Raw genomic sequence first — 26,785 nt, 5'->3', positions numbered from 1 at the left:
AAAGATAGTGACCTGTAGCAACCCATTAGAGAACTTCATCAAGGTTGATATCAACTCACATTTATGTAGCAGTTTAGAATTTACAAAGTGCTTGCATCTTTATAACTAATATTAGTTTGATTCAAGTTGTTTAAGTAGGCCCATTTACTTAATTTGGACCTTATTCAGCAGGTAATAAGGAGCCATGAAAGGATGAGGCAGAAAGAAAGGAGCCAAAGATCATTCCAAGATTTGAGCATGAATGTCTGAAGAATGATAATACTATCAACAGAGACAGAATAACAAGAAAGAGTAAAAGATTTGGAGGCAAAGCAAAGCAAAACAAGTTCATATTTTTTTTTAATCCTTTTGCCTGATTTTTAAAAAACAATTCTGCTAGCTTCTAGTGTTGGCATAAATTGTCCATAAATCACAAAATCTCAATATTTGAAAGAACCTCAAAGTCCATGAAGTATGCGTACAAGATTTACTCAAACATATACTTGGCAAATAATTATTCAGCCTTTGCTTTAAGATCTCTAATGAAGTTTTTTTGAGAGATAATCTATTCCACTTTGGGACATTGCTGATAGGATTGCTATAAGGAAAAACGTTCCAAGTCTACTTCTCTGAAATTGCTACACATTTTCTCTCAACCACATCGAATAATTTATAATTAGTTTATAATCCACTAACCTCTATCTTGTCAAGACTCTTCTATCTCATGCTTATGAAATTAATGTTTTGAACCCAAGGGTAAGACTTTACATTTATACCTGAAAAGGTCTTATTTTCCAAAAATTCATTTTATCATTTTAGTTTACATTACTGTGATCTTAGATTGTATTAAGAGGGATGTATTGTTGAGGTCTTGGAAAGTAGTTAAATCTACTGCATCCTGCTCTGGTCATCCCATATCTGTTGTATTCTATTGTTGGCATGTTTTAGGCAATTCAGTGAAATGTTCTAGCCTGTCAAGACTCTTTTGAATCCCAACCCTTGAAACCAAAGTGTTAATTATCCCCTCCTAGCTTCATGGCTTCTTCAATTCTCTCTAGAAAGAGATAGTGATTTTAGCTATCTGGTGAGAAAGTATTTATTACACCACAATATTATCCCAGGAAATTTTAAAATAAGGATATTTCCTCAAAACAAATCCTATTAATTCTAGCATTTTAACATTTTTACATATTAACATTGGAAATCAGCTAAAATTATTCATTTATTTATGAGGTGTCCCCAATTCATTGATTATAAACAAATCTTATTAATAATCATTAAAAATGTCCCTCCTTCAAAATAATTTCTAGTAATGAGGGGAGATAGCTAAAAGCCAATGGTATTAAATCCACCCCATAGTTCCCAGGAAGTCAAGGACTTCCCTCTTAGTATCCTTTGCCTCACCCCCCTTGGCTCTTCAAAGACTGAAGAATTCTTAGATCTTCCTCAAGTATTCAAGTTTAGAGGAGGGGGGAAATGACTCGGTCATCCCCACAAGTTTGTAGGGGTCTGATTTAAGATGAAATAGTGAATGTTCTTAACTGAAAAGGTATTTGGGAAGCCTACCATACACTTTCAGATCTGATTTCCCTTCTTCCCCAGATAGCTATGTGATGTGGGTAAGATATCAGGAGGAGAAAGTGAGGTTGGTGACCTCACACAGCCCTTCCTCAACTAAATCCAATTCACAGAAAGTCATGACATTACCCCAATGTCATGGTCCTCCTTGAGAATGAAGGACAAACACAGCAAACAATGTGATATGGGTTACAGAGTGCTGTTTTTTCTTTTACCAGAAATTGTGAAAATCAAGATGTCCTTCAAATAAGTCACTCAAGGTTTCCCTTTTTGTTAGATATTATGAGAACTGTTATTTATGGCTCTGAATGCATTTAACCATAGGAGGAAGGGGAGGTTTTAGCAAGTCTGAGTAGAGCTATTCAAAATTTTGTGTGAAAATGAAACTTCTTACAGTCCTTTTTGGGAACCTATCTTCATATTCATACTTTTTTAAAAACACCAATTGTGCATATAGGTGAAAAAGTTTCTGAACATTCTATTTTAAACACATTCTAAGATTTTGTGGGGTTGGGGAAGTGACAGGGAAATAGCAAATACAAGTTCTTAGGACAAACTATGCTATCATAAAGTTCTAGCCTGATTGCAGCCAATTCTCAATTATTCATAGTAATAGGGGCCAAGGGTATGTGTATAACTGAAATCTACAGAAAACCCTAAAACCATCTGTTGGATACAGACTGTGTGTAGTAAGGGGGTGGAAACCCTAGTTCTAGAGAAACTCCAGTCAATTACAATTTGCCTTCCAGTACCCTGTTTTACAGAGTGGTGAATTTGTCTCAGTAAAAGACCCTAAAATTCCTGGATACTCCTGTCTCCAACTTTAACTTCTCCTCAAGGAAGTCCCTGAGAAACCTAGAGACTCAGCAGGGAAAGCTAAAGTAAACACATTCCAAATCATCTACTGACTTGGAGGGTGAGGAGTAGAAAGAAGGATCAGGCAAAAAAATACAAGAGGAGAAAGATAAAGGAACACAGGATATTACCAATTGATAGATGAAGTAGTAAGCTAATAAGTTGATAAAGACACAAATCTGCAACCAGTTTCACATTTTAAGTTGCCACAAATGATTTGCTAAAGACTATTTCTTGGTTTGTTTGGAAAGAACTCAAGTACAATAATAAGACTGGTGTTTGAATCTAGCTTCAGACAATGATTAAATGGCTGCTCTCCCAGGCGAGTAACTTACCTTCTCTGAAACTCCTTGTCCTGTCTCTCAAGGTGGTTGTGAGGATCAATGGAGATAGACCTAACAGTGAGTGCTCTATAAATTTCTGGGGCCACTCATACCATTATTTTCCTGTCTTTTTGTACTGTACATTTAAAAATAAAACAGGAAACCCTTTATAACAGAATGACAATATTATTTTGTTTTGTTTGGGTGAGGCAATTGGGGTTAAGTGACTTGCCCAGGGTCACACAGCTATTAAGTGTCTGAGACCGGATTTGAACTCAGGTCCTCCTGAATCCAAGGCCAGTGCTTTATCCACTGTACCACCTAGCTGCCCCGACAAGATTATTTTAAAAGCCTGATCTTAACTTAGTTCAGTTTAAATATTTTACTTAAAGTGCCTAGTAGGGAAGAAAGCTGAACTGATGGGCAGGAGACTTAGGTTTTAGTATCAGCTGCCAGCCATCTCCTCATCTACAAAAGGAGGTTGGACTAGAACCCTTCTAGTATCCAATTAGATTAATGTTATGTTTTCATTTTTCTACCTTGTCTCTTGAAAACTCACTCATTACCAAATTTAGGTGAAAGTATAAGAAAAATACCTAACTCTTTAAAAATGGGACTTTAAATAATCTACATAAAATAAAGGGATTTAGAGAGGTGGCCTGGCACACTGAATAGAGAGCTGGTCTTGAAGCCAAGAAGACCTGGGGGGCTCAAGTCCTCCCTCTGACATATGCTGACTGTGTGACCCTAAAGCAAGGCACTTAACCCCTTGGTGCTCTAAGTAGTTCTCTTAGACTATAAATTGAAGAGAAAGTGCTGACTTGCCTTGGTAGAAGGAGTTTTCTAATGAGGAATTCACTGAACCAATGAAACCGCAGGTCCAGACCCTATGCCCAATTAAGGAAAGCAGTGTCACAGATAATCCAAAAACACCAAAACAAAACCAACCCCACCCCAGAAAATAGGATAAATGCCTTAAATTGGTTTTCAAATAATTAAGGAATTTGGGGATCACCCTTAGATTTAATTTTACATAGGCAAATTTGTTGAATTTTTAATATCTATACCAATTAATTTCTGAAAGTAAACATATCAAAAAGCAATGAAATGTTATGTATGTGTATATGTATGTGTATGTATATGTGTTTATATATATGTATGTGTGGATATGTGTATGTGTGTATATGTGTGTATATACACATATATATACATATACATACATACATATACATACATATACATATACATACATACATATATACATATATATATATATCGGATTGCCTGCTGTCTAGGGGAGGAGGGGAGGGGAGGGAGGGAGAAAAATTTGAAATTGGAAATCTCGTGTAAACAAATGCCAAAAGCTATCTCTACATGTAACTGGAAAATAAAGTACTTTTATTAAAAAAAAAAAAAAGCAATGAAATGCCCAGACATAGTAATAACACTCAGCAGAGAGAACTACTCTCATTTAGACAGAAAGGATATCTATTTCATTAAATTAATACCTTTAAACAAAATTTTCACTGAGTTTCTCACCTCCAACTGATAGTCAAAAATGAGTATTGTTTATTAAACATGATATTCCAGTTTCTTCACCCCCCCCCAATTCCCTAATCCAGCTATCCTTACGATAATAACTGGGAGGGGAGCAGGAGGGAGAGGAGAGAGAAAAAGAAAGCAGAGAGAGAGAGAGAGAGAGAGAGAGAGAGAGAGATGGGAGCATATTGTTGTGAGGAAGTGCAAAAACCCAAAGAACAAATAAATAATACCAAGGGTATTGTAGCTGTCTCATTCACTATCCATTTGTATACACATTTGGGAATGTGAATGACTACCATATAGAAGGTCCCTGTCATCTTCTCTCATTTATACCATCAGATACAAGACAGAGGGGACCTTATTCACAAAAGATTAAAAAACATATAGGCCAAATATTAAAAATATAACTCAAAAATTATGGACTAAGTATAGGTTTACTAATGCAGCTGCTTAAGGGTGGTTTAGGGAAACAGTCCCATACAATGAAGAATTCAGGTTTAAAATTAGTCTTTTGTGGACACAGTTACCTGACATGTATAATAATGACTTTACAAATTAAAACCATCCCTTTCATGTTTAAAAAAGACTAGTATGCATAACCTTTCAAAACCTTAAATACCTTGAAATTTTATCAAGACACAGAAATACATTAAGATTTTATCAAGGCCATTAGCAGATAAAACTAATTTCCGTCTTTAAAAAGTTAATTAGTTTCAAAGAATTTTAACATTAGTGATAATTATTAGAAACTGTTCTTGCTTAATTTTGTTTTACATTTAAGAATAACTGACAAATTTCATTCCTGATAATAAGGTGATAACATTAAGAGAGCTAACTGACAAGTACAATTTTACTTTTTAAAAAAAGGTACCAAATATTCCAAATGCTAATGCTCACATATTTGAGATTTGAAGTAGGATCTCCTATACGATTCATGCTACAAATTTTAGAACAAGCACTGTATCATAGCAACCCAGTAATACCACCACAGTGACACGCTGAGGATGCAATCCAAGATTCTAATTTAAGAAACTGGCACGGAATATAGGACATGTCGCTTTTTTTGGCATCACCCCTAGAACGTTAATAACCGAGAGTCTAAAATCAGCTTTTATTTGATAGTTTGGTGGATCAGGTGATTATAAAGTAACTTGATGAAAAAATTCAGTCACATATTTTTTATGGTTTTGACTAATATTGAAACTTAGTTATAAGGCTTTTTTTTTCCTCACAAGAATTCAAAATCATCACAAATTAAAAACCACTGGGTCTCACCAGTTTGGTAATTAACTTCTTGGTACCTAACCATAAGGAAACTTGAGGGCAGTGGAATCCCACCTAAACAAATTTGCCAGGCCATAAAATTACTGTTTAATTCATATTGTAAATTTACTGCTATCACAGTATAGGAAGGTCCACTCGATGGTTTGTTTAAATAAATTAAACATTCTATAACAGCTATATCAAAAAACAACTACTATTGGTCCTTCTAGACCATAGTTCTGCCTCCACCATTCCAGAATCTCTCCTTTTTCTCCATCTCAAATGAGATATTTATAAGGCTCAAAAAACTAGCCCAGTAACTGGCACCTATATGGTAGATGCTATTATATAAATACTTATTCCCTTCTCCCTTTAGAGCATGATGACATTGCTTGGCTTTTAAAGCCCTTTACAACCTGTCCCCAACCTTTTTCCAGATTCATTACTCATTTACCTCTCTCTCTCACATTCTATATTCAGTTAAACTGACTTTTCTGGTGTGTTTTTTTTATACACAGCAATCCATTTCACTTCCATCTCACATATCCATGCTTTTGAAATAGTCCCTCATGCTTAGAAAGTTCTACCTCCTCCTAGTCCTCCATGTCAGAGAATCCATCTCCTTTCTAGAGGCAGCTCAAACATTACCTTTTACATATATTTTTCCTGATCACTTTTCCACCCACAATCAGTCCCTACCCTCCCTAGCTACCTTGTATTTTACAACTTTGATTTGATTTTGTATTTCTTCTTTGGTACAATTGTCTCCCATAATAGAATATAAGCTCCTTGAGAGTAGTTTCATCTTGGTATTTGTATCTCCGGCACCTAGCACAGAAATGGTAGTAAACACTTGTTCACTGCCACTGTCACCTCCTGATCTACAAATGCCATCACCTTGCTCACAGTTTCTCTCTCTCTCTCTCTCTCTCTCTCTCTCTCTCTCCTCCCCCCACCCTTGCCATTTTCCTGATTGACTTCAGTAGCCTCATTTATGATCTCAATACCTTTGTTCCCTCAATTCAACTCCCTTGTCCTCACAATTCTCTCCTCTACTTCATGACCAAGATAGTCAAGCTTTCAACCTTACAGTTACTTGAAACTGCCACAGGTCTATCTTACTGAATCCTGAAATTCAATTCTCTAGCTATAATTGCCCATCTTTATGATAGGACCTAACATTTACACAGTGCTTCAAAGTCTGCAAAATCATACTTTTTATTACATATATTTATATACACACATAAAATCTTATTTGAACCTCACAAAAACCCTGCAATGTATGTACTACAAGTATTATTATGTCTAATTAGGTGGCACAGTGGATAGAGTGCTGGGGTTGGAGTCAGGAAGACCAGAGTTCAAATTCAACCTCAGACAACTTAGCTGTTTGAACCTGGGCATGTCACCTAATGTCAGCCTGCCATGGTTTCCTCACAAATAATAACAACTAGTTCCCAGGGTTGTTGTGAGGACCATATGAATAACAGTTGTAAAGTACTTAGCACATCACCTGACTAACAGTAGATACACAAATGCTTCTTCCTTTCCTCTTCCCCATTTTAGAGATAAAAACCTTATTCATGATTACAACAACTATTAAGTTTAATATATGGGTTTTAAACTCAGGTCTTCCTGACTCTGAGGCCAGCATTCTACTATACACTTTCCTTCCAATCCGCAGTAACTACCAGTGTATCTTATATACAGCTGTTACCTTTTCTTTTTTTTTTTTTTGCAGGGCAATGGGGATTAAGTGACTTGACCAGGGTCACACTGCTAGTAAGTGTCAAGCGTCTGAGGCTGGATTTGAACTCAGGTACTCCTGAATCCAGGGCCGGTGCTTTATCCACTGTACCACCTAGCTGCCCCAGCTGTTACTTTTTAAATGCTGGATGAATCAAAATGTAGGAGGTGGCAACTAAACAGAGACTTGAAAACAGAGAAAGAACTAAAAGAAACAGAGATGTGAATGGAGGTCATCCCGAATATGGGACAATATATACTCCAAGGCACAAAGGCAGAGAAAGGAAGGGAGAGATTGGGAAAGACAAGCAATGCAGTCTTTTTTTTGTTGTTTTTTGTTTTTTGGGGCAGAGCAATGAGGGTTAAGTGACTTGCCCAGGGTCACACAGCTAGTGTCAAGTGTCTGAGGCCAGATTTGAACTTAGGTCCTCCTGAATCCAGGGCTGGTGCTTTATCCACTGCGCCACCTAGCTGCCCCCAAGCAATGCAGTCTTGATGGAAAATAGTATCTTTGAAGATGAATGGCATATGAGAAGACTAGACAGACAGATGTAAAACAGAGTAAAACTGTTAAGGGCTTTAAATATTATTCATTTCTAGCAAAATCTATGCCAAATGTATCCACAGAAACTTTTAAACTTTCTCTTCTTTCTTCACCCCTAACCACCCCACCCCAACTTTATACTCAGTAGCCTTTATCTTCTCTCTCAGACTCATTGTGGTAGGATCCCTACCAAGGTTAAGGCCTGGTATATACTTACTCTATTAATTGTGCCCTCTCTCTCATGGCCTACTGATTCATTTTCTCAGTAAACAAGCGTGCTCAGATCTCCCCTCTCCTAAACACACTTCCATGCTACATTATTCCTTCAGGCTATCACCCTCTTTTGTCCTATTCACTACCAAACATCTAGAAAGAATAATTTCCTCAACAACTTTATTTCTTTCCCACCCATCATTCCTAAGCATCTTGTAAACTGGTTTTCCTGCCCATAACTCTAAAGAAACTACTGAGCTTTCAGGTCACCAGTCACTGCCTTATGCCATGTTCAATGGACTCTTCAATAATCATTGTCTCTGATATCTCAGCAGCATTTGGGACTACTCTACATCTTCTGGAACTCTCTTCTCCCTTGGGTTCCAGGACAATGGATTCATAGTTTCTTTCTAATCTTAAAAGTGGGTGCCATACAAGGTTCTATCTTTAGGTTTCCTCCACTCTCCTTCCACACTGGGAAGAAAAGAATAATCCTAAAATCTCAAAGAGCTGTAAGAGGCCTCAGTGGTCTGAAAAAACCTGTACCCCGAATAGAAATCCTTCTCCTCCTAATGACATCTTTGAAACACAGTCATCCCAACTCATTAGAAAATTTCCAGGGATGATGAGGCAGAACTAGTTGAATGATTGAATCTAAATGGTAGTCATTAATAGTTGAATGTCAAGGTAGAAAGAACTTATTAGTAAAATCCTCCAGTGATTTGAACTTAGCTTTATGCTATGCATTATTATCTGTCATTGCAAAGATAAAAGAGTTTGCCAAGGTGGGCAGCCTTGATTTAGGAATAATTTCCTGTAATAGCTAATACTCTGCTGTGTGCTTTATAGATATGCTTTTGATTCTCATGATAACCCTGTAAGGTAGATGTTATTGTTATTGCCATTTTATAGACAAGAAAGTTGAGAAAAAGGTCATATAACTTAAGTAAGATTACCTAGCTATAGTAAGTGTCTGACACAGGAGTCAAACTCAGGTCTTCCTGATTTCAAGTGTAGTATTCTATCCATCCCTCTAAATTAGCTTCCTAAGTATTAGACCTATCAAGAATAAAATGGGTTGTTGAGGGAGGTAGTAAATTCCTTGTCATTACATGTCTTTAAAGAAAAGTTACATATCTACTTATTGGGAACATTGAAGAGAATTTTTGTTCTAGTACCATTTGGACTGCAAGGTGGATTGGTATAAGGGATAGTATACCAGGTTTGGAGTCTTGAAGACATATGTTCATATCCCACCTCTAACACTGAACTGTGTGACCATGAGTAAGTCACTCGGGCTCTCAGAGCTTAAGGCAACTCATTTATCAATATATAAATGGAAATAAATGGGTTACAACCTGATCCAACCCAATCAAAAAAAAATTTTTTTAACTAAAAGCTTGTGTAAACCATTGTGTTTGGCTCTAGGGGTACATGGAAAAAATTTAAAAGTTCATGCCCTCAAGAAGATTATATTCTACTGAGGGATCCAACATGTAAAACAACAAATATATTCAGTATACTTTCAAAGATCAGATATTTCAGAGTTGAAAGGGACCTTAGATCACTAGAAATAAAAACAAGTTGTAGCTTGCTATGGTCACTCACATGTGTGTTTCTTTTTTATTTGAGATTTAGTTCTCAAACTAAGTTGGTGGATATTTGCCATCATCTATCTACGTTATTAACACTTGCTTTCTAGTTGTTTCAAGCATTTAGTGATCCACAATGGGGGCTCATAGATTTAAAACTGGAAGAACCTTAGAGGTGACCTAGTCCATTTCCTTACTTTACAGATGAGGAGACTGAAGAAGTCTAATTACTTGCCCAAGATCACAACAAAGCAGTGGTAGTGGAGGAATTAAAACTCAAGTCTTTTATTCAAATTCAGTACTTTTTTTGTTACCACAGTGATTCATAGGTATTGGTGGGAAAATATTTATAGGAAAAAATAAGAATACAAATGGACACTAGTTGTTTTATATGTGCCCTGCCAACTCAGAACAATAAACTGATTATGCATCCTCTGTTATTGGATATGCTCAAAGATTGATGCTAGACCAACATGAAGTAAACCTTTTGTCGCATGATACATTCCCACCAATCTCTGGCAGTTAACATTAACTGAATGCACATACTATGCACAACCACAGACCACAAAGCAAATTAGTTTCCTGTACATACTCATCAACTGTCATAACTTTTTTCAAGGAATCCCTTGGACTGCTTCACATAACCCTAACTTTTTACAAAATGAAGTCTAACAAAGGTTGTCTCAATGAAATCAAGGTTCTTTGGATCCAAGTGACAAATTCTACTGCCACCCACCTTCAGCTACCCTATCATTTTTCTGTACTGATTTCTTTGGTGTACATATACTATGTTAAATACTCTACTGGGATGTAAAAAGTCTTATGTATATCCTTCAGAAGCTGACATTTAATTTAAAAATTCACCAGGTAAAAAGCCCAGATTTTTGGTTATTATTCTGTTCCTCTACCACTATTCTTTCATTTTTGTCCTTGACCCAAAACTACCCCAAGACCTGCTTTATTTTTGCCCATCAACTTTTCCTTGTATCCTGCACCAAAATCCCAGCTCTTCAGCAAACAGCTCTGCTGCTACCTCTCACTGCCCCCTTTCCTTTAACCAAACTACTCCAATACATCTGTGACACCAGGACCCTTTCCTGATTGAGCATAAGAAATCTGTGATAACCAGACTGAATATTAAGAGAACTAAAAGTACCAGAGAAAATACTCTTTATTCTCTCCTGGAGGTAGCGTGTTATTCAGTCATTTCAGTTGGGTCTGACTCTTTGTGACCCGATTTGGGGTTTTCTTGGCAAAGATACTGGAATGGTTTGTCATTTCCTTCTCCAGCTCATTTGACAGATGAGGAAACTGAGGCCAACAGGGTTAAATGACTTGCTCAAGGTAACATTAACTACTAAGTGTCTGAGGCCGGATTTAAACCCAGGAAGATGAGTCTTCCAGATTTCAAGCCCACTTTATGCACCTAGCTGCCCCTCAAGATGGAACAGGAACAGTTAAATACAACATTTTACATTTTAACATACCAACATTTTGAGAAATCATGAAAGTTCACTTAAAACATTTAAATTAACTTACTAGAAATAGTATACTGAAGGATAATGTATTCATGAGTGGAATGACTACTAAATAGGAATAACAGGTTTTTTATTCTATTTGAGAGAAAGCTAAAATGTGGGGAAATAAAAGAAGAAAAAGGCCAAAAGTCAACAAGATATCCCAGATTCTTGATATTCTTAGTGATAGATCAATAGACCAATAGATCAATAAGTATAGAAAGAAAAGTTTAAGTTGACCTCGCAGGGATCAATCACAAGGTAGATTACATCCTACTTTGTCCCTTTAGCAGAAAAATTACCTTTAAAACATCAAGCCACAGGTCAAACTTCAAAGGTAAGAAAGCAAGGACTTTTTAAAAATAGTAAATTGACATGAATACAAAATGTATGAAAACATAGGATAAAAATAAATAAATCTTTCAATTTATGTCCACATTTAAAAATTCATTCTTCTTAACATAAAGATCTACTACTTTGGTTAGAAGGCATTACTCCAACTGCATAACGGCTGTTAACATCTAGGAAATATTGTTTCCATTGATTTATGGAATTTGGGATTAAAGTAATAGGATCATGAATTTTGAGCTGAAAAGGAGTCTATAGAGCCCAGTAATAAACAGAAACACAGAGATCACATAGTTACTAAGTATCTAAAGCAGCATTTGAAACTCTTCATGACTCCCAATCTAACATTATCCACTATTCCACACTGTTTCTGAAAGAATTTAGTATTTCTTTATAAGAAATAAGTCTGCTTCTTTGTATTTGATTTTTTTTAAACTTTTAGAAATACTATCTGTAAGAATAAGCTTTCTCAATTACAATTTTTAAAAAGTATCATTACAATTATATTACAAAGTAACCATAAAAAAGTAGATCTACTCACTCAAGTAGGAGAAGGCCTAAAGTTCTAAAAGAAGTCACTACTGGTCTACCAGGAGAAACTCTCCGCCAGTTATTATTACATTGTTGCCATCTTGGCTGTATTATAACACTTGTAGCCTTTGGTTACAGAGATACAAAGATTGGCTTCCTAATAATTCTGTGCTGTATCCCCTATAAAATAGGCCATCTCAATTAGGCTCCTCACTTTTATCCTTTTATTACTCCTTAACTGACTTTCTACAAACTTCCCACAGCTGCTGTTTCAGACTTTCTTTTCTCCTCAAGTATCCTTCTGCACATTCCCAGTCTCTCTTTTTGGTGTCTCGACTTCTACTTTACCAAGAAAAAGCAAAACAAAATTCAAGACATTCATTCCAAGATCCTTCTTCTTCCTTGCTCTACACTTCAACAAAGCCCCTCAACAAAGCTTCCTCTTCTACCCAGTTCTGTTATTTTGCTCCAGTCTCTGACAAAGGGGTGCACCTTGATCCTATTCCATCTCTTCTTTGGGAGACTGTCTCTTCGACCATCTTTCCCTCTCTCTTTGCCAAGGAAACCCCAAATGGGGTTATGAAGAGTCAGACATAACTGGAACACCTCAACAGCATGTACCAGACACTGCAGTAAGTACTAGGGAAATAAAGGTAAAACACAATACCTATCTCTCAGGGAGCTCACAATCTAATGGGGGTAGATAACATACAAATAACTTGCAAAACAAGCTATATAGAAGGTAAATAGGAAATAATTAACAGAGGGGAGGCTCCAGAATTAAGAGAGATTGGAAAGGGGCAGCTCGATGGTGCAGTGGATAGAGCACCAGCCCTGGAGTCAGGAGTACCTGAGTTCAAATCCGGCCTCAGACACTTACCACTTACTGACCATGGGCAAGTCACTTAACCCCAATTGCCTCACTTAAAAAAAGAGAGAGAGATTGGAAAGAGCTTCCTATACAAGGTGGGATTTTAGTTGGGACTTGAAGGAAACCAGGGAAGCCCAGAGATGAAGATGAGGAGAGAGCATTTTAGAAATCAGGGATAGGGCAGCTAGGTGGCGCAGTGGATAAAGCACCGGCCTTGGATTTAGGAGGACCTGAGTTCACATTTGTTCTCAGACACTTGATACTAGCTGGGTGACCCTGGGCAAGTCACTTAACCCCAATTGCCTCACCAAAAAAGAAAGAAAGAAAGAAAGAAAGAAAGAAAGAAAGAAAGAAAGAAAGAAAGAAAGAAAGAAAGAAAGAAAGAAAGAAAGAAAGAAAGAAAGAAAGAAAGAAAGAAAGAAAGAAAGAAAGAAAGAAAGAAAGAAAGAAAGAAAGAAAGAAAGAAAGAAAGAAAGAAAGAAAGAAAGAAAGAAAGAAAGAAAGAAAGAAAGAAAGAAAGAAAGAAAGAAAGAAAGAAAGAAAGAAAGAAAGAAAGAAAGAAAGAAAGAAAGAAAGAAAGAAAGAAAGAAAGAAAGAAAGAAAGAAAGAAAGAAAGAAAGAAAGAAAGAAAGAAAGAAAGAAAGAAAGAAAGAAAGAAAGAAAGAAAGAAAGAAAGAAAGAAAGAAAAAAGAAATTAGGGATAGCCTGTGAAAGTGCCTGGAACATCTTGTTTAAGGAACAGCAAGGAGGCCAGTGTCACTAGATCCAAAAGGCAGGGTCTAACATATGAGAAGCCTGGGGGAGGGGGGGGGGAGAGGGAAGGCAGGAAATAGATTTGAACACCAAAAAGAGGGTTTATAATTAATCCTGGAGGTCATAGGGAGGCACTGGTATTTATTGAGGGGTGGGGAGGGACCTGGTCACAGCTGAGCTTTTGAAAGATCACTTACTTGCCTTGTGCCATGAGGCTCTGTCCTTGGCCACCTTCTCTCTCTACACTTAGTGATTCCATCAGGTCCAACTGGTTCAGTTATCATCTCTGCACAGATGATGCCCACATATAAATATCAGGATCCATATAGATAAAGACCTGTAGCTATATCTAGATAGATATCCAGCCCTAGTCTCTCTCTTGAGCTCCAGTCCAACATTACCAACTGCCTGCTACATATCTATCTCCAACTGCATGGCCTATAGGTATCTCAAACTCATGTCCAAAATGGAACTGGTCTTCCCCTCTCCTAAGTAGGTCCCATCATCTTCTAAACTTCCCTTTATCTGTCATCCTTCCAATCACCTAGTCACAAACTCAGAGCTATCTTAGACCCTTTATCCTCTTTCCCCTTCTCCATCAAATCCAATCAGTTTGTCTAGTTCTTGTTGACTATTTCCACATCTCTTGCATCCATCTTCTGTCTTTCCAACTTCATAACTACTACCCTAGTTCAGGCCCTCATCACTTTTCCCCTTGGTGACCAAAATGGGTTTCTTCTTTCATCTTCTAATTCCTATTTCGTTCTCCAATCAATCTTCCACATAACTACCAAAATAATCTTCCTAAAGCACAAGTTTCACAATATTACTGCTCAGTTCAATAATTTTTAGTAGGACTCCAAAATAATACCTTCCCTCTGTTGACTATTTCCAATTTATCCTGTTCAAACGTGGTTGTTTACTTGTTGTCTCCCCCTATTAGACTATGAGCTCCTTAAGGGCAGATACCATCTTTTGCCTTTTTAAAAAAAATATTGACTGCTCTGATTCTTTCTCTTGTAACAGGATTAATGCAGAAATAGGATTAATGTTATTATGTGTATATATATGTGTGTGTATATATATATCTATATGTATATGTATAGATATATATAGATATAACCTATATCAGATTACCTGCTGTCTAGGGGAGGGGGGGAGGGAGGGGAGGGAGGGAGGGAGAAAAATCTGAAAGTGTAAAGCATGTATAAACAAAAGTTGAGAACTATCTTTACATGTAACGGAAAAAATAAAATATCTCAAAAAAAAAAAATATTGCCAGCATAGTGCCTGGCACACAGTAGGCAATTTATATTTACTGACAGTACAAATTCCTGAACTTGGCCTTATAATTTAAAGCCATTTACAATTTGGCTCTAGCTGACCCTTCCTGACTTATTTTAAAAGTTTTTTATTTTATTTGTGATATATAATTATATTTTGTACAAGATCAAACATAGATATAATGTACAAAGACACACATATGACATATATAATGTAAATTTTCTACATTATTACATTTAGATATATCTAGATATATTCTAATACATAAAACTGAGTATTTTGATTCCTTAAATAACTGTTTTATAAATAACAGATCAATTGATGTAAATAATTTATGACAAATTTGTTTAAACATAATTATTATATAAATAATACCTTAATAACTCATAAATGCACAACATACATGTGTGTATAGAAATGCATATATACCTCCTGTACCCTTCCCAGTACACCCCTCCCCCACCTTTCCAGATTAAACATTTTTATTTATATTTGTCTATTCCAATCTCTATCCCTCTCTTGCCCCCTCCCCTCCTCCCTCCCAGAGGCGGCAAGTAATCCATTATGGGTTATACATATATGATCATGGAAAACATCACCATATTTGTCACTTAATGAAAGAATGTGAAAAATAGCACGCCCCAAATCTGTTCCATCAACATCAGTTCTTTCCCTGGAGGTGGACAGCATTTTCATCGATATTCCTTTGGGGTTGACCTGGATCACTGCACTGCTGTTAACAGTCAAGTCATTCACAGTTCCTCACCAAACAATACTGCTGTCTCTTTGTATTCTCTTGGTTCTGCTCACTTCCCAATACATCATTTCATACGTCTTTCCAAGCTTTTTTGAAGCTCTTATTTTTTCAAATAACTTATATAGTATTGGGATTAATTGTTCTTTAAAAGTTTGGTAGAAATTCACTTGTGAATGCATCTGGTCCTAGAGATTTTTCAAATCATTCAACTTCTTCAAAAACCCAGATGCTATACTACTTAGCATATACATGTTAAGTATTGACATGACTTCATTATCCATGGTACCCTTTAGCAAAATATCGTTTCCTTCCCCATCTCCCCCAACTAGATTTATTTTTGCCTCTGTTCTGTCTGAAATCATAATCGCTACCCCTACTTTCCTTGCTCTAGCAGAAGCATAATAGATCCTGCTTCAACTCTCTACATTCACCCCTCGTGTATCACTCTGCCTCAAACGTGTTCACGTTTATAGTTATGACTGTCTCTCTCTTGCCGTGCTATCTCTACATGCTATTTTTCATCTGCTCATCCTTTCCATTCTGACCCCCCACCCTTCTATTTGCTTTTCTCAGAAATTGACAGCCTATCTTCCATATTCCACATGTCCCACAGGTGGGACACTACTGCCCCTCATGCTTGGATGCACTCACTCCTGACCTCGGCCTCTTAGAATTTCTAGCTTCCTTCAAGGGTCAATTTATATAGCCCACCTCCTATTGAAACCATTCTTGATTCCTGTCATAGTCCCTCCCCTCCCCATCAGTGTGAACTTCTCATATTATCCTGCACATACCTATCTCCTTGCATACTGTATGCTCCCAAACCCCCAGTAGAATGAAAACTTCATGAGGGGAGTAACTTTTCATTTTGCCTCTATCTCCATCCAACACTGAGCAAGCATGGATGGTATCTTAAACAGTGTAAGCACTTAATACATTCTTGACACAAGTCAGTAGCAGATTATTACCCTCAAATATACTGATACCTAGTCCAGGAATCAATCTCCTACCACCAATCCAGAGAATAATCAAGACCCAGATTACACCTTAGCCTATAGTCACTGCTTTCTCACCCATTTCTCTCCTCCCTACTACCACCTTCTATCCCAACAAAAGCTGAAATCATAAAAACAGAATCTTAAGAGTTAAAAGAGTCCTTAGAGGTTGCCTGACCCTCAATCTGAAACAGGAATATCCCTCCCCATCCCCCCAATCCCATCCCCCAGGTCAAGATCATCTCTGGGAAGTGATTGTCCAATTTCTATTTAAATACCTTTTCCTTTGGTGAAAAATAATAGTCAGACTAGAACCATGACATGGTCTACAGACACCCCTACCCCCCCCCCTCCAAAAAAAAAAATTCAACCAGTAGAGTATGGAAGAGAAAAGTAAAGATGTTGCTGAATTTCATCTCCTCCTAATTTGTTTTTTGTGCTACTACCTAGAGTTCTTATACTGTTATGCTTCTGCAAGAAGGCAGTCAAAGCTACAACTCTATTCAATTTTTCCAAATCAAAATTCCTAGTTATTAATGACTAAATTCAGTGACTCTTAATTTGATAGGTGATCCTAGTCAAAACACTTGGACACCTCTGTCTTATTTCTCATTTTAAAACTGAACAATGTCTTCTCTCACAGAATTATTTTGATTACAAAACTCAGGTTATTTCAAAAAGGAAAAAAAAATAAACACCTAAGTAAACAAAATAAATCAAGACCAAAATGGAGGCATAAAATATCTTAACTATGAGTCAGAAAGATTTCAAAGGATATTTACAAAATAAAGAGACCCATATGCAGTAATGAAAATAAATGCTGAGCGAAGAACAAAAGGAAAATCAAGATATCTTATGGTCCTTCAGTAATATTTCTCATGTTCATTGTTATATCATAGAAAAGGAGCTATTCAATTTACATTAGTGTTGGAAATGCAAATGTTCTTCATTTTCATGCCAATATGATTCCAACAGCAACTCTAAAGGATGAGATCAATAGCAGATTATCAGTCTGATATTTCAGATAGAATTAAGTCAACAAATTATATGCACAAGAATAAAACCTCCACACAGGTAGATTTTCTTCTTTCCACAAAACACCATCTACCTCATATTCAGTTGGAAATAGTTTCAAATTTCCAAAATTATAATTTTAGTAAATAAATGAGTATCAAACATAAAGTTTAAAAAATGCTGAATACATATGTTACAAATCTAAAGAATCAACCCTGCAAAATTTGAGAAATGCACATACTTTTAGCATGGTTTGGAAGAAAGAACAGGGCAATGAAAGAGTGCTGGATTTGGAGTTGTATAAAAATCCCTGCTCTGCCACTTACTGCCTATTTGATCTCAGGCAAATGTTTTAAATTTTGTGGGCCTCATTCCCCACATCTGTAAAATGGGGATGAGGGATGAGGAGAGAAGGCTGAATCCTATGAACTCTACAAAACTATTTTATGATCCTACTTATATGTTTGCTTTTGTTGTACCTCTGATTATATTTCAAAAAGCATAACTTACGGAACAAGATATTACTATATTGTGGTTTCAAAAGGGAAAGAAATTCACATCAAGTTTCAAAGTCTTGAACCAATTTCCCCACTTTGGTCAAAGAGAAAAGCCTGAAAGTGCAATTGAAAAAATAGCAGATCCTATTTTGCTATAAGTTACACTTTGCTTTTAGCATGAACAGATGTTCTTTGTAATAAACAATAAATACCACATTTTTTTTATGTTACTTCAGTTAGTTACTTAACAGATATTCAGTCAATGAAAGAAATACTCCATTTTGCTAAGTCAAGCATAAGAAAATATTTGTTTTGTTGTCTTATGTTTTAAAGGCAAGAATAAAGTGGACTCTGAAAATCTAATATTTCCTTTGATTAAGAAAGAACAGTTTTAGAACCATTTTACAATTCAATCTTTACAACATATTAGAAGCAATATCATAAAATATGATTTAAGCAGAGAGATTTGATATTCCAATGCTGTATATTTCTAATCCTATACCTACAGCCACAGATATTTATTAACTAAAAAAAATGATTAGTATAAAAACTAACTTAATTAATCCCTTTTAGCTAGATCACTGGATCAGGTCTATTTATCACCTAAGGCAAAATTCTTGAGTGCCAGAGTTCACAAATTTAAAACTTTCTTTTCCAGAGATCATGAAAGAGACCTCTTTTTATTAAATGAGAAAATACATTTTTATTGACAAGTAAAATGACTGAATCACTTTTCAAGTTATATATGAAATAACAAAGCATGCTAGTAATGCTACTGTGGATGCAACTAACAGCGTCATTCCACCAGGAGGAGTTTGCTCCCAAGAAATTCTTTATTCACCTTAAGTATCCAAGGCAGTAACAGAACCATGATTTTGATTCTGTGAATAAAGTATTTCTCAGCAATTAAAAAAAGAAACTGCTTGAAGGTTGTACATCTTTAGGCAAGTTTATCTTTGGAAAACTTGTTTAAAGTTACAAAGTCACTAAAATTCTTCATTATTCCCCCCACCCACCCAAATAAATGTGAAATATTACACTATTTCCTTCAGAAAAGAGAGTTCAAAAGATATGCATAATGAGTAGGCTTGAAACTGCTTATTAATTTGTATCCTGCACAGACAAGTAAAGCCCATTTTGTATAAGCCTAGCTTGTCATATAAAACTTAAGAGAAAAAGCACTCAGTTCTCTTGTTACATAATGGTGAACTTACTACAAATGATTATATATTTTAATTCTGTTCTCCCAAGAACATTCTGACAAATAAATAATTCACTTTAAATGGGACAAATCAGTGCATACTGCTCTAATCTGTCTAATCACAAATACATAGTACACATTCTGTATCAAGCTTACCACAATACAAATGTTTTTCCTAACAAAGATATTCAGTTCCTTTTTAGCTACAATTAAATACATCTTTTATCAATATCACATACCACTTATCTCAAACAGAGAACCAGGGAGTCAACAGTCTCTTACTTTAAACCTGTACTCATGTAACATAAACCTAGACTTCATTTTCATACTATAATCAAAAGTCTAAGTGCTCAACTTTACTTCAAGGATATTGATTCCAGTGGAGAGACTCCTTCTACCAACAGAGTTTCTGAAGAGAAAAGTCCTATAACCTTCTGGTGATGCTCTCTGAATTTAGCTAGTCTGGTCTTTAAAAGACAAAAATACAGACCATTGATAGCAAACCAGTACTGAAAACCTTTCCACCTTGGTAATACTGGAGCTTAACTCAACTATCATAGCCTTTTCAAAACCCCATGATTACACTCTTCACATCACACTGAAGGAGATGACTTCAATAGAGGTTTGGTTTTAAACACTGAAACTTATTGGTGGTGTTCATTGGGTTTTCCCCCCAAGTTATTCTTTATTTAGACCTTGACTAAAGATCCTTCAGGGATATGGTAGCACCAAAAACAATGAAGAGGCTGAAAAAAAAAACTTTTGGGGGAGGTAAAACTTGATAAAACTACCAAGGACAGTTAGTTTTATAAATAAAATATTCAACTTGTCTTTGTGAAATCAACTGATGGTAACAATCGATCTGAGTTCCCTGCTATATCTAGTGGGTTAAAATGTGTTGCTGAACATTATAATAAGAACTGTATGATGCAAGAGTAGAAGGCCTGGTTCCTACTTTCAAGAAGTTGAGGAGGTTGGGGTATGCCATTTGTAACAGGTGATAGATTTACTATGCTGGTGAAAAAAATGTCTAAAAAGATGAAATTAAGGATCTTTCAGTCAAAGTAAGGAAGCAAAATGTATACTCCAATACACTCACGAAAAAACCCCAATATATTTACAGAGCAACAAATGCTAAGTTTTAACCGGAGGGGAAGGATTCTAGGTCTCACATCTTCCAAACCAGACTAATAGAAAGCTTAAAAATTAAATGTGATCATGATGTGACAAAAATACACCAATAAGTACATTTCAAAGACTCTTGTAGAAAGGGACATTGGTGGTAAGTTTTTGTTGTTGTTTTAATTTCTCTAGTATGGCATAGTGGAATGAGGTTTGGGGTCTGATTTCTGCTTGCCCTACCTTCTTTATTCTGCTAATGTGGATTAAATGAGATGTGAAGATGTCTTGGGGGGAGGGGTGACCAGAAGAGTTATATGTGTTTGTATTATACAATAGTTAAGTTCCATAACAGGAACTGTATCTGTTTTAACACTTAGTATGCTGGGTGCAGCTAGATGGCTCAGTGGATAAAGCACCGGCCCTAGATTCAAGAGGACCTAAGTTCAAATCCAGTCTCAGAGACTTGACACTTACTAGCTGTGTGACCCTGGGCAAGTCACTTACCCCAATTGCCCTGGAAAAAAAAAAGGAAAAAGAATGATAACACTTAGTATGCTGCAGTCTCTTATTGGGCAATGATCACAGACACATTTCTAATATTAAAATGGTTTTGAATATGTGACCCAAAAATCAGTTCCATATTCCAAAGAGGATGAGCTAGTTCCATAATCACTGCACCTTACATAGTTTAGGGGGGAAAAAACTGAAGTCAGCTGAGATTCTACCATCTGGCCTGTCCTAGCCCTGACTCCACCAAATCTCATGAGCTAAAAATAACTAACATGACTGCCAAATGAAAAAAAAAAAGTTGGATTTTTTTCTTAAACCCTGAGAAGTAGAGGGGAAAAAGGGGGTTGGGGGTTGGGATCACTTCCACCACATCAAAGCTGAGGGCTAGCAAAAGGTCTCTTCCTACTTCAAAAACTAGCATGTAAGTAGCTAATGAACCACATGCAATATAAAGAGAGGTTTGGGAAGGAATATTAGAAGTAATAGCAACAGCAAAATATACTATAATCACCAAAAACAAAAAATGGCATAGGTGTCAAAAAAGGCCACCATCAATAGGAAAATAACAGTTCTGGACTTAAGCTATTCTTTAAATGAAATAATGAAACTGGTATCTCTCATACACTTGAAAATCATTTCAAAGCTAAGAAAAAATTTGTTAATTCCATAAACTTTTTCAATTATTCTTAATTAATCAAAGCTAACCTTGTCAGCAAGCAATAATTTCAATCTCAAAATGGTAGTATTTCATTACATTAGTTCCTATGGTACATTCCAGAAGAAGAAACTGAAGTTCAAAGACAACTTGTTTGAGGTGACATTGAAACACTTATGGGGGGGGGGGGGGGAGAGAAAAAAGAAGCACTTATAGAGACAGGAATGGAATCTCTTACTGCCCAGGCTGACTAACCTGCTGTTTCTCTAAATAATTTTTTTGTTTTCTAATGTGATTTGTTCTATTCAATTAGATATTTACAAAAAAAATTCTCATCAAGGAATAGAAAGGGCAATGAACTGGAAAAAGAGAAACTTGATCCTAATTAGGCATGTAGAAGACTGAAAGACTTAAATAGAAAAGTCTGTATGAGAAGACTAGCAATGGATACTATATTTAGGAATTACTCTTGGATGCATATTCTAAGAAATAAAAACCATTATGGCTTCTAGGGACATGATAGAGCTTCAAGAACAAGCTTCTAACATGATCAAATGAATATATGTGTATTTGTGTATATATGTAAATGTGGAGAGATATATACACACATTTATAAAGAAACTTTTTTTTAAAAATAGACAAAATGTAAACATTCCTATTCTTCAACACTGCAGTAATTTAAATGAATAATTTAGATGAAATAAAACTAAAGTTCATAGGCTACATAAAAACTTCAGAAAAAAAGTTGGAGTTAGAGTGGGTTGTATTTTTACCAACAAAATGCTAATAAAATCTTCCAGATTTCAGGTGATAAGAATTTTAGTCTTGGAAGACTGTGCATTTTCTGGAATATTTCCCTAAAAGAAGGCAAAGCATCTGCAGTCATTATTGTAGTAAATGTTCTGATCACCTTTGCAAGATGAGGGGCAATATATACTCTGATTGATAGTTGGGTTGGGTGCTTAATCCCCAACTCCCACCACAGCATGTGACACTCTAGTCTCCAATTTCTTATTTTATCAGTCAATTTATTGAATGTCTGCAAGTGCTAAGTCACCATGCTTTTTGTAAGTTCCATCTGCTCTTTTCTTAGTCTATAAGTGTGGCTTCCATTTATTATGAGCTTCCTTTTTACCTTACTCATTTTCTATACAGATGCATCTAAAGAATGTGGCATTTGTACCAGCAAATGTTGATTTACAAAAAATTCAACTTACATCCAAGTCCTATTTTAGAAGTACTAGGTAAGCTATGTAAATTAATCAGACTTAATTAATTTCATAAATCTGAGTCCCTATTTGACAAATAAGTTATGACAAATTTAAATAATTTTTATTTAAATAAATCACATTGTCAATCTTCTTGACAAGTCACTTCCTCATTTATCTGTTGTTTAAAAAGACACTCAAAGCTGATCCTCCAACATACCTGATATAACAATGTCTGCAATAAAGATTAGAAAAGTTTAAGTGGCTTCTTACTATGAGATTGGGGAGAAGAGGGGAAATTTTTCCCTGGAAAACTGCAATTACACCTTGTCCTAAAGTAAATTCAAATTTTAAAAAAGAAATAAATTGTATATTATTGCCTTGTAAAGTTTAATAAGTTTGTCCTATTTTATCATTTAGGATGGTTGGGAAGCTTAGGTGAAACAACAGATGTTTTGAAAAAAGTTCAGGGCTATATAAATGCAAAGTGTTTTTTAGGCCTCATATTATTTTTTAAACATTTGTTTACTCTTCAGGATAACAGATTTGCTAAGGATGTACATTCCCCCCATAAAACAACAAAATCCATTTTAGAAATCATTTTTTTAAAATGAGCTTCTTATAGAGATAGACTAAAGATTGGATTATTTGGTTAAGTAATCCCTGCACATGGTACACTGGAGAAAGCTAGCTGGCACCCTGCCAGCATTGGGCCTACGTGAACAAAGTTGTAACATGAGCAGGTTGGTACAAACACACCAGAGTTTCTGAATGCATATGCATACTTATTTCATTTTTATAGTAGGATACAATTTGAGGGCATGGAGGAATATGCAGTTTCCACATACACTATAGTCTTCTCTTTCTTTGTTTATTAGGGCTATATCTAAGCAAATGAGAAAAACAGTAGCACTTGCCAAGGGGGAAAATATTGTGTTTGGCACCTACATTGCCATACCACTAGTTTCTTACATTAATTAAGCACAAGTAATGTTGAGTGGAGCAATGGGTTAAAATGTGCTTTCCTAGCACTTTAGAAATTCTATTAAAATTAACCTAGTTTTCCCTATTGGTGTAAATAGAGCAAAGAAAGGTTAAATTTGCACAGGCTCATTTTATTAAATAAATAGCGCTTTGCTAATTAATATTTGTTTTCCAAAAGGTGATCTTCATTAAAAAGTGCAAGAAGCAAACCTACATTCACTGCTATATTTACTGCTAAAACATTCTAATTTTGGTGTTCCCCTCCACAAAGACCAAACACTAAATAAATGAATAACTCTTTCCACTTGTTCAAACTATAAAGAACACACTTACATTTGACCTTGAGCAGTAAGTGAGCACCAATCATTTGAAATGGAGGAAACATCTCTCCTATTACTTTTTAGGACAGTATGAACAGTACTAAGGGTTTGGGGGAGGGGAAAGTTGTAAAGGTAAAATTCTCAACTTTTCTTTTTTTGTTTAGCAGTTAAAAGTGACTATAGTGTTTAAAAGTTTGAAGGTAATTTACACTGTACTTTAAACTGGCCTTTAACACAGTGAAATGAAAACTATTTCATACTCTTTCTGCTAACTACAAAATGAAATTTAGAATTTAGAATTAAGTGTTTTTTAAACCCCAATTTTTATTATTTAGGCTAAACAAAGGACCAGCAACTCAAGTTTCTTATAGATGTGAATGACATCACCCTCAAATATTTCTTGGCAATGCCCACTACTGAGTTGAACTCAAGTGACCATTATATTTAGGCTCCAAATAATTTTTCTAACCTACTAAGGATTAAGCTTAAAGTTGACAACAGAGGAAACATTTCACAAATTCCACCTCTATTCACTATGATTCTGGTTCACTACCTGCCTTATGTCTCCTGTTTAGAGGCACCCTAAAAAGCAGAAACAGTTCTAGAAATTTCATATATATGAAAAGGGTTTTCTCTGGGGCTTCTTCCAGCCTTAACTGGATTCACACAGCTGGGAACCAGATTGGTTTTAGGAATGGGCAAAGCAAGGAGAAAAGATTTTAAAATGTACTTTGTGCATTTCATAGTTAAACATTTGAATGTTAGCCCCCTTTTTTTTTTAGGCCTTGAAAAAAATCTAAATTTTTACTGAATTTCTTCTATGGTGACTAGCCAGTCTTTGTAACTTTTACTGACTAGTTTTCTAAAACTGTCAAATGGAATCACACTTCAATCTCAGACTGCATCCTTACCCAATAATCCATCAAAACTATACACACGTAAAGTATTTCTGTTAGAGAAAGGAAAATGACAGTATTTTCCAATAACTCCAGGGAAACAACTTACTCAAAATCTTATAAACTGAGAGGAAAATCCAATGGGATTGCTAATTTCCTCTGAACAACTTTGGATAGGATCTCACTGAATTACTGTAGAAAGCTATAGAACTCTGATGACGAATTCACAGGAGAAAATTCCATAGCACTTTGAAGAGTATTCCTTTCATTATGCCTTTTCCAGTTTACCCTTGGTGCATCCGGAATCCACAGGGGGTTGTAAAGTCTTCCTGATCCCCAGGTTAGGGAAATGCATTTGTTCTGCATTATCCTATCAAAAAGTTTCACTTCAAAAAGAAATTATCTAACTTAATTTCCTAAAATCCAACTAACGAGGACAGCTGTTTACATTAGCAGTCTTCATCAATATGGCCTCTAGGAGTAATCTGTGGTAGGGGGAGTTTGACGTGTGTGTGTGTGTGTGTGTGTGTGTGTGTGTAACGAGGGGTGGGGTGTGTGTGTGCGAGTGTGTGTGTGTGTGTGTGTGTGTGTGTGTGTGTGTGTGTGAAACAAGGACGTTTGTGTGTTCCCAGGCTAGTCATTACCCTAGAAGTCAAGGGAAAAGCTTAGAGTAGCAGAGAAAAGTGAAGAGACCCGAGGAAAGCGAAAGTCGGAAGATGAAAAGAAACCCGGGCTGGTGTTACAGCAAGAAGCTTTGGAGAAGTGTGCCTAAGTTTAACCTGAGTTCAAATCCGAACCGCAGGCAATCGAGGGAACCCAACCCGCAGAAGGGACCCAAGACCACGGTGATTGCAAACTCCCGCTAATGAGCAAATGAAAGGCCAGGGCAACTTTCCCTCCCGGAGGCCTTCAATACTTCGGCTGGTTCAGAGATCGGGGGTGGGGGGGGGACGGTTCGGGAACAAAAACACCAACATCTTAGCACCTACAAGGAGGTGAAACCAATACCTCCTGCAGCCCGAAGGCTAAGGGCAAGCTGGAGGTGGCGGGATGGGGAGCGAGTCTAGCCAGGGATGAGGAAGGACGAGCCTGGGGCCGGGGCCCGGGGACCAGCGGTGGCAGGGACGCCGGCGGGGACTGCGGTTACCTTTGAGCTGGGGCAAGGGCTGCAGCTCGGGCAGGTTGGTCTGACAGCGGAACTGCGACGAGCCCTGCGCGCGCTTCTGCCTCAGCGCCTTGCGCACCGATTTCCGGGTGAAGCCGTCCACTTTCTCCGAGGCTGAGATGGCGGCGCTGGCCGGGGACGACGACGACATCGCGGCCGCCGAGCTCGGCAGCTCAGGCTGGCGCTGCATGGAGGCGGCGGCGGCGGTCACGGCAGGAGGAGAAGGAGAAGGAGGAGCGGAAGCCCCCCCTCCGGGCGCCGTCACCCCCAAGTGCCCGCACCCTCCCCGCCTTCAGCCCCCGGGAGAAGGGGAAGCAGCTCCCGCGCTGCCCAAGCACCCCGTTCCTTCTCCTCCCTTCTCCTTCTCTTCTTGCTCTTCCTGCCCCGGGCCGGCCGGCCGCCCCCCGCCTGCCCCCCGAGTCTTCAGAGCTCCATCTCGGGCCGGGCTCCCAGCGCCGCACGCGCTCCTCCCGGGCTGCGAGAAGTTGGGGGCTGCGGGCGTCGAGGGCGGGCGGAGCTGGA

The 26,785-nt window shown here is 37.0% G+C and overlaps 1 protein-coding gene across 1 annotated transcript in view; it reads right to left on the bottom strand.

Moving 5' to 3' along the window:
- Positions 1-26,575, bottom strand: part of PPP2R5A (protein phosphatase 2 regulatory subunit B'alpha) — an 87,188-nt gene extending 60,613 nt beyond the window's left edge. The window contains exon 1 of the mRNA XM_044000122.1: positions 26,246-26,575. Coding sequence (XP_043856057.1) covers positions 26,246-26,453 — 208 coding nt within the window. The 5' untranslated portion in view covers positions 26,454-26,575. The remainder of the gene's footprint in view (positions 1-26,245) is intronic.
- Between the last annotated feature and the right edge of the window lie 210 nt (positions 26,576-26,785).

Source organism: Dromiciops gliroides, chromosome 4 (genome assembly GCF_019393635.1).
Source record: "Dromiciops gliroides isolate mDroGli1 chromosome 4, mDroGli1.pri, whole genome shotgun sequence".
Classification (NCBI taxonomy): Eukaryota; Metazoa; Chordata; class Mammalia; order Microbiotheria; family Microbiotheriidae; genus Dromiciops; species Dromiciops gliroides.
This window is presented reverse-complemented; position numbering and strand designations above follow the sequence as displayed.